Raw genomic sequence first — 12364 nt, forward strand, 5'->3', positions numbered from 1 at the left:
TCAAGGGTGCCTTAGGCCTTGTTGTGGAGCAAAGAGCGGCATCTCTTCGGGCCAGGCGCTGAGGCGGAGTTGGCTGCGCGGCCCCGGCGCTTGGGATGCTCCAAGTTCCCCTTGCAGGAGCAGCAAACGCCAGGGGCGGGGGCTGCGGGTGCCGGGGAGCCCCCGGAGGCAGGCGGGGTCGGGCGGAGCGGGCCGGCCCCCGACACCGCCCGCCGGTGGGCGGCCCGCTCCGCTCCGCCCGTGCGGCCGCGGGGCTGGGGGAGCGCGGCGCCGGCACCGGGCGGCGGCGGCGGGAGCCAGGTGAGGCCGGGACACACAGACACCCGCACACAGCCGGCATCGCACCCCGCCCCGGGCAGCGCTCACCCCGCGGGTTCGCGGTTTCCATCGATTCGTGGCTTTTCCCAGCGATGCTCGGCTGCCCGCGGGGCAGCGCATCCTCGGCGCGGCTCTTTGTTCCCGGCCGGTCCCTGCAGCCCCGGGGGATGGGGAAGGGGCAGCGGGGAGAGCGGGCGGTGCTGCCCTGCCGGGATGGGGGTCCCGCTGGGGTCCCTCGGGAAGTCTTTGGGGGTGCGGGTGTGTTTGTCGTGCGGGTGGTTCGGGGGTGACCGCCGCTGTCCGTCTGTCCTGCTGCGGGCCTGGGCAGTAGGAACCCCCGGCGGGTGCTCGCACTTGATCCCTGCCCGGTGGGGAGAGAATGCAGTTCTGGGGTGTAAAGTCACCTGTAAATATGACTGAGGAGGACATCAGGGGAGATGGAGCTGTGCTGGGTGTAATCAAGCCTTGAGCCAGCCCTAATCCCCTTCTCTGGAGCCCAAGGCAGAAGGGCCGGACAAGGCGCGTTTAATCTGCTCTTAAACCTTCACCTGCAGGGACTCGCGATCCTCCCGCTCTCCTGTGCGGTGTTTCCGTCAGCCTTAGGTGAGGCGCTGGAATTGCGGAGCGTTTCTTGCTGCTCGGCATCCCAGTGCTGTCCCTGTGCTCCCAGGCAGGCTGGGGAGCGGCGTTTCTGTCCTTCTGCTGCCTGGAAACTGCTGCACCCTTTGGCCTCATTCTTCAGCACCCCCTCCTCCCTGCCTTAATCCCTCAGGAATTCGGTAGACCTTAGACTTTTGTGATGCCGGGGAGACCTGGCACGGGTCAGAAGCCACGGGGAACTATGCAGCTTTTACTGGCAAATCCAAGCAGGGATTTCCATAGGTGGTCCGTGTGCCGTTCCGAACAAAGCTCGGTGGCTGGGGGAATAATGCCTAAAACATATCATGTCTGTGGCTCCTCAAAGAACTCCGGCTGGAATGCCGAGGCTGGAAGTGGAGGTGATGTTTTATGTATTAAGGTGCCTCACTGGGACTGGCGGGAAGCTGGCCGTACAGAATATTAATACCTCATTTGTTTGCTTTTAAGGATGCATCCTCAAGGGTAGGCGAGGATGTGCCCCTCTGCTGTGTGCTTGTCTCGACGTAATTTTTCTCACTTGACTTTGTGTTGGTGGCTGGTGTGGAGTTGTGTCACTGCTGGGATTTCACTGAGATGGTCGAGGTTTGCTTACCTGAAGTGTGTGCTGGAAGGGCATCAGCCCCCCAGTTCACTCGGTTGAACTGGGCAAGGACATAAATGATGGCATTTTTCTCGGCTTGTGCACAAAAGTAGGAGCTCTGCAGTGTATTATCTGCTGCCTTTTGTATTCAGCACAAGTAATGAGGCTTGGATGGCATACATTAGCACCCTGTAACAGAGCACTTGACGGCTGGCAGTTGTTTGACTTGTATGTTTTGGCTAAATCTTCACATTAAAAGATTTGCTGCTTTTTTTTTTTTTTTTTTTTTTTTTGTCCGGTTCCCCTACGAATTGTGGGTGAATTTCAATTCTCAGTGAATTCCGGAGCTGAGCACACCCAGGACTGTTCGGGCAGCCCGGGCTGGCACCACGCTTGTGCTTGGAGGTGTGAGGAGCTCTTTTCAAAGGCGAGGCAGGTTTGGCTGGGGCTGACCTGCTCGTCTCCTGCTCTCCGCTTTATGATGCGTGCAGAGTGTCCTCCCTGTGTCAGAGGGATTGTTAGAGCAGAGTTATCAATTCGAGGGAGTTTAAAACTTGGTACTTGTTTTTATCATACTGCTTCAACAATTTGGGTGAAAACTAAGCCATAACTTGTGAAAGATGGAAAATAACAGCTAATTATTTTTTGGGGGGGAGGAGGGAAGGGAGTTGTTTGCTCTAAGTGAGCTGGCTGGATGAAGCTCTTAAAAAGCTCTCAGAAGGAGTAGCTGCACACAGCTGGGACAGAGGGGGAGCTTAATCCTTTGCAGCATGTCTCCACAAACCACTGGTCCATGCAAGGAGCAGCTATTGAAGGAGAGACATCTGCTCTGCCCTGTGCTGCTCCCCTGCAAGCCTGCCCTGCTGGAGTGGCCAGAACAGGCTGGGGCTCCTCCTGAGCTGCCTTTTGTTGGGCCCCCCAAGAGCTGATCTCAAAGAAGCCTCCAGAATTCAGAGGGGTTAATGGTTTAATAACTGCTGCAAGGGCTAATTGTATGGAGCAGGCAAGCAGCCCGGCTCAGAAAGATCCAACCGAGTCTGAGACTGCCTCAGCTGGTGACCAATTTATATTTATTGTCCCTCAGCTTCCTGACTTCCCCACGGAGGTAGATGGTTCTTATTCTTGTGGGTAGCTCCTGGAGATGTCCAGTTTTGGCCTGTTTTCAGCCTAGCAGTTCTTTGTGTGTTTTTTTTTTCCCAGCCTCCCAGGTGTTAAAAGGAAAGTTATTATTTTCCATGCTGAAGATAAAGCTCCCTGGCTGCCTGCAGTCGTGCTGCCTTTGCGGCTGGAGGAGCTGCATCTCCTGGGATTTGCTGTTATTGAGTGCAGGGGAAGTAGCTGGCACTGCCTCTTGCCCTCAGTGTGTGCTTCCTATTGGAAGCAAGGATTAGTTTTTTCCACAGAGAGCTTGGCCAGTGCTTGGCAGCTGCCTCCAGGGCTCTAGCTCTGAGGATGCCAGGTGAAACGTGGGGACAGGGAGTTCCTGCAGTGTGAAATATTGAGCTACTGCCTTGGAGCTGCTCGCAGGAGAGCTCAGCCTTACTACAGAGGAGGTGCTTGGTCAGGGCAGGGTGCTCCAGCCTGGCTATAAACCAGCCAGATGGGAGGAGGAGAAATGTGGCTCGGTGCAGCTTTGCTCTCTGCAGCTTCTGCATTCAGGGGAAGCGCTTCAGCAAGGTGTCAAACTCTGCTTAAGGAGATAGCCAGGTCACTGCTGTTCACACACTCTCTAATCCAGCCTCTTCCTAAAGCTAAGCAGCTCTTAAGCCCTGACTAATCTTCTTTGAAGTGTGAACCTGTGCCATTATCCTGCAGCAAGCTCTGGGCCGCTATCTCCTGCTTTCACTGAGTGTGAAGGTCTAGGTTAGCTTGCATCTGCCTGTCGTGGATTTCCTGAGCAAATAACTCTCCAATATGGGTTTTTGCCCTATAGAAATGTAGGATTATTACCAGCAGGGCTTTTCAGAAACAATATGAAGCTGTTCTGAATGAACCCAGGAACTCTTACCAGGCTGGTATTGTGCCCATGTTATCTACCCTCCAGAAGGAGGAAAGCTTCTAGTAAATATGGAGTAACCTTGTTGAGATATGAGCATTTTGGTGGTTCTGCTAACCACATCCTGAATATCGTGGGCTATTGGAGAGCCTAGAGCTAGAAAGCTACAAACTATCTGTCCAGATGTGTATATACATATGTATAATGTATATGACTGCAGGAGAAGTGCTTTTCAAGTGCAGCTGGAGTTCTGTTTGTGTTTAAGCACTGCTGAAAGCATTTGTGCCACCTAAATGCTCCTGAGTTCTTCAGAAGCTGTATTTAAAGCCAAACTATCTTTTACATAGAGAAAACCCAACTTCTTGATGTTTCAATAAGCCTGCTCTTAACAGGCACTTGCTGAAGGGGTGTTGAGGTGAACATGATTTATATTCATCTGCATGGTGAGGCAGATGCATGGAGTTAGGCACTAACAATTTAACTTGCATAATGCATTCTTAGTGCTTTTTAATTACAAAAGTGCATCAAGAATTAGCCTGGGAAAAGAGCTAAATATTGTCGGTTTTCAGCTATTTTTTTTTTAGGGAGGGGATATAGAAAATAGATGGGTAGCCACCCATCCTTCAGAGATGCTAAAAATAAAGGGGAAGGTGTCTGGGTTGGTGAAGAGTTTTTGGTGGCTTCTGCTTGTCCCCGAGCACCTGGTGCGTGTGTGTGGCCTGTGATGGGGAATTATTCCAGCAGCTCAAACTGCTGGGATGAGGCTTCAGGGAGCATGGAAAAAGTGACTCAGTGTGCCCTGAAGGCTCAGCCAGATGCTGGAGCCTGCAGTGGTTAATTCTGAGCTCTGCTGCTGCACTCTGTGGGTACAAATGTGAGTGATACTTCTGAATGTGCAGTCTGGGTGGGGAAATGAGGAGTGTGGATAAATTTAGGGATTTATCCTGGTGCCCATGAGCAGTGGCACTGCACAGAGTGACCATTGCTGTTCTATGGAAGGCTGAGGGTGGGTGGTTCTGACAACCCCAACCTCTTTCCTTATTGATATTTGTTATTCCTGCAGCCCAAAGGGACAAGCAGTTCACTTGGGAATGATAAAATCTCACCTCATTCCACACCCTGCCATGGCACAAACACCTTCCTCTATCCCAGGCTGCTCCAAGCCCATCCAACCTGGCCTTGGACACTTCCAGGGATCCAGGGGCAGCCACAGCTTCTCTGGGCAACCTGTATGAGGGCCTCATCACCCTCAGTCAATAAATTATTCCTAATATCTAATCTAAACCTAGGTGAAAAGCCATTCCTCCTTGCTCTGTCTCTCCATGCCCTTGTCCAAAGCCCCTCTCCAGCTCTCCTGGAACTACTTTAGGCACTGGAGGATGCTCCAGTGTGCCCCTGGAGCCTTCTCTTCTCCACCTTCCAACTCTCCCAGCCTGTAACAGAGGTGCTCCAGCCCTGTGATCTACTTGGTGGCTCTTCTTTGGATTCATCCTAAGTCTTTCTCACGTTGGGGGCCCCAGAACTGGAGTATCACATGAGGGAAGGAACTTGAAGCTGCTGGTGCCTGGAGACCCTTGCATGGGGCTTGTCTGTGCCCTTGAGCAGCTGCCAGGTCTGCTGTGACAGAGATGTTTGTGTCATGGCACCGAGTGGGGCTTGAATGGGATGGTTCTTTGCTCTGGGATGGTGGCATTGGAGAAGCAAGGCCAGGGCTGGGGCACATGCCCAGGAAGGTGGCTGGGAGCTGGAGCTGTGTGCCTGGAGGCAGCAGAGCTTGCCAAGGGCAGGCTGTCAGCTGGCTGCATCCCTGCTGGCCTCAGGTTCAGTGCTCTCTTGGAAACCCTGGGTGATTGTGGACATGAGGCTTTCTGGAAGTGCCTCCATGGTGCAGTGCAGCGTGGGCACTGTGCTAGTGCTGCAGTGCTGCTCTCTGGGCTGGAGCTTCCTCTGTGGGGCCAGGGAGCTCAGCCAGGACCTGATGGAGCCCTAAAGCCTCTTGGGGTGGCTCTGGTGCTGTGCTGTCCCCCACAGACCCATCTTGTTCTCTGTGCAGGTTCCTTGGCCTCCTCCTGTGCCAGTGCACAGAACAGGGCTGGTCAGGACAAGCCTGAGACTTCATGGCCCTGACAAGCATCATTTTTGGAGTTGGTTCAGGACCAACATGTTGATCCAAACCATTCCTTGCAGGTCTGATGCTTGCTGGGTAGAGCATAGCACTCTTACTAGGGAGGAACTGGGTGGGAGCTGGGCAGGCTCTTGGGGCTTCAGATCCTTGAAGCTCCCAGGTCCTGGGCTTCAGATCAACATTTGGTTTTGTCTGGCACCTTCAGGTAGGGTAGGCTGAGAAGAGTAAAACAGATGGGGGAATTCATTGCTTGGAATGTGTGGTGGGGGTCTTCTCACAGCTGGCCATAGTTTTGGTCTCCCATGGTTTAAGGCCCTGGGTGTGTGGTTGGTTATGGGTTGTGTAATCTTGGTTCCTTTTTCTCCTTCTAGGTCTCTGGATTTGTTAGCCTTGCAGGCTTCTGGCCACGTCTCCTCTCAGCCATGAGGGGATCAGAAGGATTTAATCTCTGTGTGCTCACCTGCAGCATCCTGCTCTTGTCCTCCAGCCTGCCATGCCTGGCCCAGCCTCTGGAGGAGGAGGAGGATGTCACAAAGGTCCAGCATGGCCCCTGGGCAGGGAATGGGCTGCAAGATGAAAGGACAGCCATGGTGGGCTTGAAAAACAACCTGGGCCCTTCTGAGCAGACAACTTCTGAGGAGCCCTGTGCAGTGTCAGCACAGCCATCTGGGACACCCTTGGGTGGAGGTGTCACTGCAGGAGGAGCAGCCCTCCCTGAGGGTGTCACTGCAGGAGGAGCAGCCCTCCCTGAGGGTGTCACTGCAGGAGGAGCAGCCCTCCCTGAGGGTGTCACTGCAGGAGGAGCAGCCCTCCCTGAGGGTGTCACTGCAGGAGGAGCAGCCCTCCCTGAAGGTGTCACTGCAGGAGGAGCAGCCCTCCCTGCCAGCCCCAGCCATGCTGTACCCCACAGCCAGGGCCTGCAGGGTCCCCCCTCTGCTGGGACACTGCTTGCTGGCCATGAGGAGGAGCTGGCTCCCACTGAGCCTCAGCTGCGTGAGGATGAAGCCCTCAGGGCCATGCTGACCACAGCTGTGACCACGCTGAGCCCTCCAGGCCAGGAGGAGTCTGGTGGCCCCGTTGGTGAGGCCACAACCGAGGCTGGGGTGGCAGTGGAGCCCAGCTCTGCTGGCCCCTCAGCAAATCCCCTTGCTGGGACCACTGAGGAGGAGGAGGAAGCAGAGAGCAGCTCCCACCCCTCAGCTGTGCCCCAGCCCACACTGAGCCCCAGCTCTCCCAGCTGGGAAGCAGCAGCAAGTGACCTCCCTGTCATCATCCCGAGTCCCCAGGCTGCAGGTGTCACCTCTGGGCTGGGAATGCTGAGAGCCCACACAGGGAGCCCCCTGAAAGCCCTGGCTCCACCAACATCTGTGGCTGCCAAACCTCCCATTGTGCCAACTGAGGCCTTCCTTCAGCCAGAAGCTGGGACAGGTGTCACCCAACAGGAGCCGCCCTCTATGGCTGGCACTGCCACCATCCCCCCCATGGACACTGTGCCACCTGACTGGGATGACACCAAGCTGGGGGACATCACTCAAGGGAGAAGCACATCTCATGAGGAGCTGGAGACAACAGAACCATCCCAGACCAGCCAGGGAGGTGTGGGGGAGGAAGAGGATGCCACCAGAGCGGTGCCCTCCCCAGTGTCCCCTCCTGCAGCGCCTGAGCTTGCCAAGGAGAGCAACTGTACAGAGCCAGTGCAAGGGGAGGAGCTGCCAGCACCTTCCCCAGGCAGCAGCAGCTCTGCTTCCCACCCTGGGAGCCTGTCAGAGGCAGGCACAGCTGATCTTGGCTCGCTGGAAAACATCAGCGCAGTCACAGCAGAGGAGGAGAAGAGCGTCCCTCCGTCACAGCCAGAGGCTGCTGTGCTGACAGATACCCAGCCTGAGCTCTCTCCTACTCTGCAGAGTTCATGGAAAGGTAAAACTTGCTTTTACAGACACTTGCCTCTCATTTCTGGGATTTCAAGTGAGCTGTGCCAGCAGCCTGTGAGCCACTGCTGCCTTAAATGCCTTTCCAAGGGTGCTCAGAGAGCAAACAAACTCCTGGGGCTGTCTCCTCACCCCATGGTGGAGCTGGGGCTGCCCAGTGCTTGTCCCCACTCTCACCTGCAGGCAGAACTCCTCCTGGACAGCCCGAAGGTGTCACCTTGCCCTGCACATACCCCCAGAGATGCCACCTTCAGCCTCATGACAGCATTCCTACTTGGTGTTTAAAATATAAAGGAAATGCTAAAAAAAAGGCAGGTCAGGTGTTGGGCATGTTTCGAGGTTGATGAGGACTTGTTAATTGCTGGGCATCTTTATTCTGCCCTCTTTGCCTGCAGATGTGAAAGGATGATTTCCCTTCACTGCATCCACAAGACCTATTTTTTGCAGTGAAAGAAAGGAAGCTAATTGCAGGCTGGTGCTGCAACCTGACTGATTAATTTCTAGATTAATTTTTAAGCACTTGACTTGTCAGCAGGCTGCCTCTCTGCTGTTTCCCAGATGTTGGGGAAACAACACTGTCTATTAAGGCTTGTGCCACAAAAATCAACCCTTGTGCGTGGCTGAGGCTTCAGTGGGACAGGCCCTGCTGCTGGCCCTGTGGTTCTGGAATTAATTCCTGGAGTTCTGTTCTTTCATACTGCTTCAGATGTGTGCTCTGCTGCTGTCAGCTGTCCTGTGAGCCTGCCCTGACATGTGTTCTTGCTGTAGGTGCTGCTGAGGAGGTGACAGCAGCTGCCCAGGAGGCTGCTGTGCCAGCTGTGCCAGAGGTGCCAGGTGCCACCCAGGGAGCAGGGGCTGCCAGCTTCCCTCAGGAGAACAGTGGGGAGGACACCCAGATGCTGACAGCTCCCAGTGCCACCCAGGTGCTGCTGACAACTGGGGCTTCCTCCACAGGGAGCCCTGTGGATGCAGAAGGTAGGATTCTGCTTCAGGGGCACAGGGTGGGGTGGTACCTCTGGAACCAGTGTCACACTCCAGTCTCAATGCAACATCCTTGTTTAAGTGACTTTTTTATGCTAAAGTTCTGGCCTCCCCTCTAAACCTGGGCCACCACTGCTTTCTGCCCATGCCATGAGATCCACCACACTGGAATCTGCCAGCATGTGGATTTTTTTGCCCCAAATAAGTGGAGTAGAAGTTTAAAAAATGCCCCAAACCAAACAAGCCCCCTGTCTATCCTTGCTAGCAAGCTGCCTTTGGCTTTAGACACTTGAACAATTTTTTTATTTATGGAAACAATTTTTTTTATTTATGGAGGGAGAGTTTTTACTTCTGGAACCCAAGGCAGCCACAGATTGCTGGTGCTCAGTCCAAAGGATGGAAATGTTTCACCAGGGTTCCATGGGAGTCAGTGGTGAGGGAAAGACCCTCCTGCAGGAGCCTGGCAAGCCCTTGGGTGTGGAAGGCTGCAGTGATATTCACTGAGAAATGGGGGATTGTTCTCAGGCTGCTGTAGCTCACACAGAAATGCTCCAAGCAGTCCTGTTCCTGTAGCTGCTGCCTGCTGGTTTGGTGTCACCTTGGCAGGTGGATGTTGGAGCCTGTTTTCCTGACAGGAGTGTAGCAAGGGCTCCCTCAGCACCAGGCTGGCTTTGAGCTGGAGTTTCTGTAGTACTGGGGACCATTGTAGTGAAAATGCTGCTGGGCAGCTTTTCTGGCTGTCCTTGTGTTGCAGGGCATCAGAAGAAGAAAAGCTGTATGCATTGTAACTCTGAATTTAGGGTCTGTTTGTAAGGGGGAGAAGGTTCTTCTGGCAGGTTCCGCTAATTGAATTTGCTTCTGGGATTTAATTATAAATTCAACCAATTTTTATCTTTGTAGTGAGCTGCTAGATCTGTCACTTGGCTGATTTCTCAGCTGGTGGCTCGGTGCTCTGATCATGCCAGGGTGTGGTGATGAGTAGCCCTTAAAGCAATGGAATTAAAACCTTTAAGGGTTCCCCCCTCATCAAGGGGACCCTCCATTGCTGGCTGCCCTTGAGGAGAAAGTTTCACTGCAGCATAGTCACATCTCAAAGGAAACAAAAGTTTAGTGACTTCCTTTGAGTTAAATTTTCATTAAGGAGTTTCTTGGGGTTTTTATAACATTTTGTTACACTGGTTGCTGTGTGGTATTTTCAGGGTGGTGGGAAGGAAATGATGAACGTGACTCCATTAGAAGGCTAATTTATTATTTTATGGTATTATATTAAAGGCTATATATAATTCTTTATCTATAATTATTAATAATAATTACTTAAAGAATTATATATACTCTATAATAAAGAGTATATATAATTGTTTAAGTATATTAAAATATACTAAAGAATAGAGCAAGGATACTTACAGGAGGTTTAACAAGATACTAATGAAAAACTTGTGACTCTCTAGAGCCTTGACACAGCTGGACTGTGGTTGGTCATTAAGTCAAAACAATTCACATGTTGGATAAACAATCTCCAACCACATTCCAAAGCAGCAAAACACAGGAGAAGCAAATGAGATGTTGTTTTCCTTTTTCTCTGAGGCCTCTCAGCTTCCCAGGAGAAGGGATTTTTCAGAAAATGTGACAGTGACAGCTGCTCTTTCCTGTCTCCTGTAGATCTCACTGATGGGATCCTGGTCACCAGTGAGAAAGCTCTCCCAGCCCCTGGTGAGATGTCTTCTGCCCCAGCTGGACAGACAGAGGAGCCAGCCAGCAGAACTGTGGTCCTGGTGACCCCAGCATCAGTGTCCCCCTCTGCCAGGAGGACAGCTGTCCCCTCTGCCAGGAGGACCAGCACAGCTGGCACCTACGGGCTGGAGCGCCTGGAGTCTGAAGGTACCCCTGGGCCCCAGGGGCAGGGGGGCTCCTGTGGGGTGCCAGCCCTGCCCTGACAGCCCCAGTCTGTCTGTTTGTCTGTGTGCACGTCTCACTGTTCCCAATAAAGGTGTTGGACAGCCTGTGCTCTCCCAGGAGGCATGGGAAGCAAGCAGTGAGCAGTGTCCTGGAGGATGTGTGAAATTCCAGTGCCTCTGGTGGATGGGGTGGGTTTTTCCTGGCTGGGGAGCAGCAGTGGTGTTGCTGTTGCAGCAGGGTCTGGCTCTGCACACCTGTAATGCACCCACCAAGGGGTGCTGAGGCAAAGCAGATCCTGGGCTGCAGTCCTGATCTGCCTTCTGTTCACCTCACCCACAGTTTTCCTGCAGAGGAACTGTTCCTTGCTCCTTTTCCTACTTCTGCTTGCTCATCCATCCAGTTCTGTGCTCCAGTCTCTGGCCTGATAGCACCTGGCAGGAATTAATCTCCCTGCCTGTTTTTGCTCCCCTTCCTTTATCTTGACCTTCTCTTGCCTTAGTGTTTTACTGCAAAGGTTGGCAGCTCTCCAGGGGTGGCACTGCCAGATGGTTTTTCTCCTCTGAGTAGAGGTGGGGTGCTCCAGACAACAGCTCATCAGCATCTTTTCTCTGCAGGAAGCAATAACTTGCTCTCCTGTGGAGTTTAGAGGGCAGCAGAAGCTGGGAGCCTTCCCCGCTGCATGTTCCTGGCTTGCTGCTGGCTTTGAAGCCTTCCCTGAGCTCTCTGGGGCTCCAGCTGCAGCATTTTGCCCTTGCCAGGATGAATTTTGGATGTCTCTGGCAAGGCAGGGATGTGGTGCTGATGGGAGAGTGGCAGCAGGGGAGGGAAAGGTCGTGTGTGTAGGGAAAAGCTGATCCTTCAGGCTGGGAAACAAGGTCTGTGCTTAGCAAGAGCAGTGTGATTCAGGAGGCTAAAGTGTTTTATAGCCCTCTGGGATCTCCTTTAGAAGCCTGGGTTTCTGCATGGGAAGATAAGAGGGATTTCAGTTTCAGCTGAGCATTGGTCTCTCAGTTTAATGAGACCTGCACAGACATTTAAAAAAAATCTTTCTGCTCCAATACAGGACTGATGCAACTTTCTTGGATTCCTTCTGCACTCTTTTCTCTGCTCTGGGCTCCTCTAAAGGCAGATGTGGGCTGTAGCTGAGGGCTCAAGTGGAAATCTGGGTTTCTTGGCTCTGTTCTCCAAGGGACATGGGGCTCTTTGTGCATTTGACAACTGGCACAGCTCTTGTGGTGTGAATCTCTTCTGCTCAGCCCAGACCTCTGTGCAGGGAGCCAGGAGGTTCCCTGGTGCTGGGGATGATGAATCCACATCTTGTAAAATGGGACAATTACAATTATCATTTGGGGAAAGGCTTTCTGCCTGGGGATGCTGCTGCCCCAGTTAAGCACAAAGGAACATTTTTGAGCCACAACTCTGCTCTCTCAACATCTTTTTTTGCTTAAAGGCAGTTGGGGGTATCACATCCTCATGGTGGAGTGGCATTTAGGAGCTTAGCTCCCAAAATTACAGTTCCTGCTGTTTACTCTCAGAATATCTTGATGCTGCCAGATCCAGGATGTTTGGGGGTGCTTTCCTTTAAAGCTCCATGGAGCTCCAGCCCAGGACACCCAGGTTTTTGGGGGATGCTGTTGCAGGCACATGATTGGGTCCCCAATGAGGTATCTTGGCCCTCTGGGGAGGGGCTCACTGTTGGAAGAAGTGCCAGGAGCTGAGTGAGCTCTGCTGCCCTGCCTCACTGAAGGGCTGGCTCATCATTAAATACCAACCCCTGCTGCTCAGCTCCCTCTGTTTCTTGGGGACCATCTGTGCCAAACTGCCTGTGGTTAATTGCATCTCTGCGTTCACCTGCCTGGCTTGGATGCAAAAGTGTTTTAAAAATCAAATTGCACGGGTAA

At 53.0% G+C, this 12364-nt stretch overlaps 1 protein-coding gene across 1 annotated transcript in view; it reads left to right on the forward strand.

The window, feature by feature from the left end:
* Positions 1-243: 243 nt before the first annotated feature.
* Positions 244-12364, forward strand: part of ARMH4 (armadillo like helical domain containing 4) — a 62448-nt gene continuing 50327 nt past the window's right edge. The window contains exons 1-4 of the mRNA XM_058026533.1: positions 244-300; positions 6030-7575; positions 8355-8561; positions 10227-10445. Coding sequence (XP_057882516.1) covers positions 6081-7575; positions 8355-8561; positions 10227-10445 — 1921 coding nt within the window. The 5' untranslated portion in view covers positions 244-300; positions 6030-6080. The remainder of the gene's footprint in view (positions 301-6029; positions 7576-8354; positions 8562-10226; positions 10446-12364) is intronic.

This window comes from Melospiza georgiana, chromosome 6 (genome assembly GCF_028018845.1).
Source record: "Melospiza georgiana isolate bMelGeo1 chromosome 6, bMelGeo1.pri, whole genome shotgun sequence".
Lineage (NCBI taxonomy): Eukaryota > Metazoa > Chordata > Aves > Passeriformes > Passerellidae > Melospiza > Melospiza georgiana.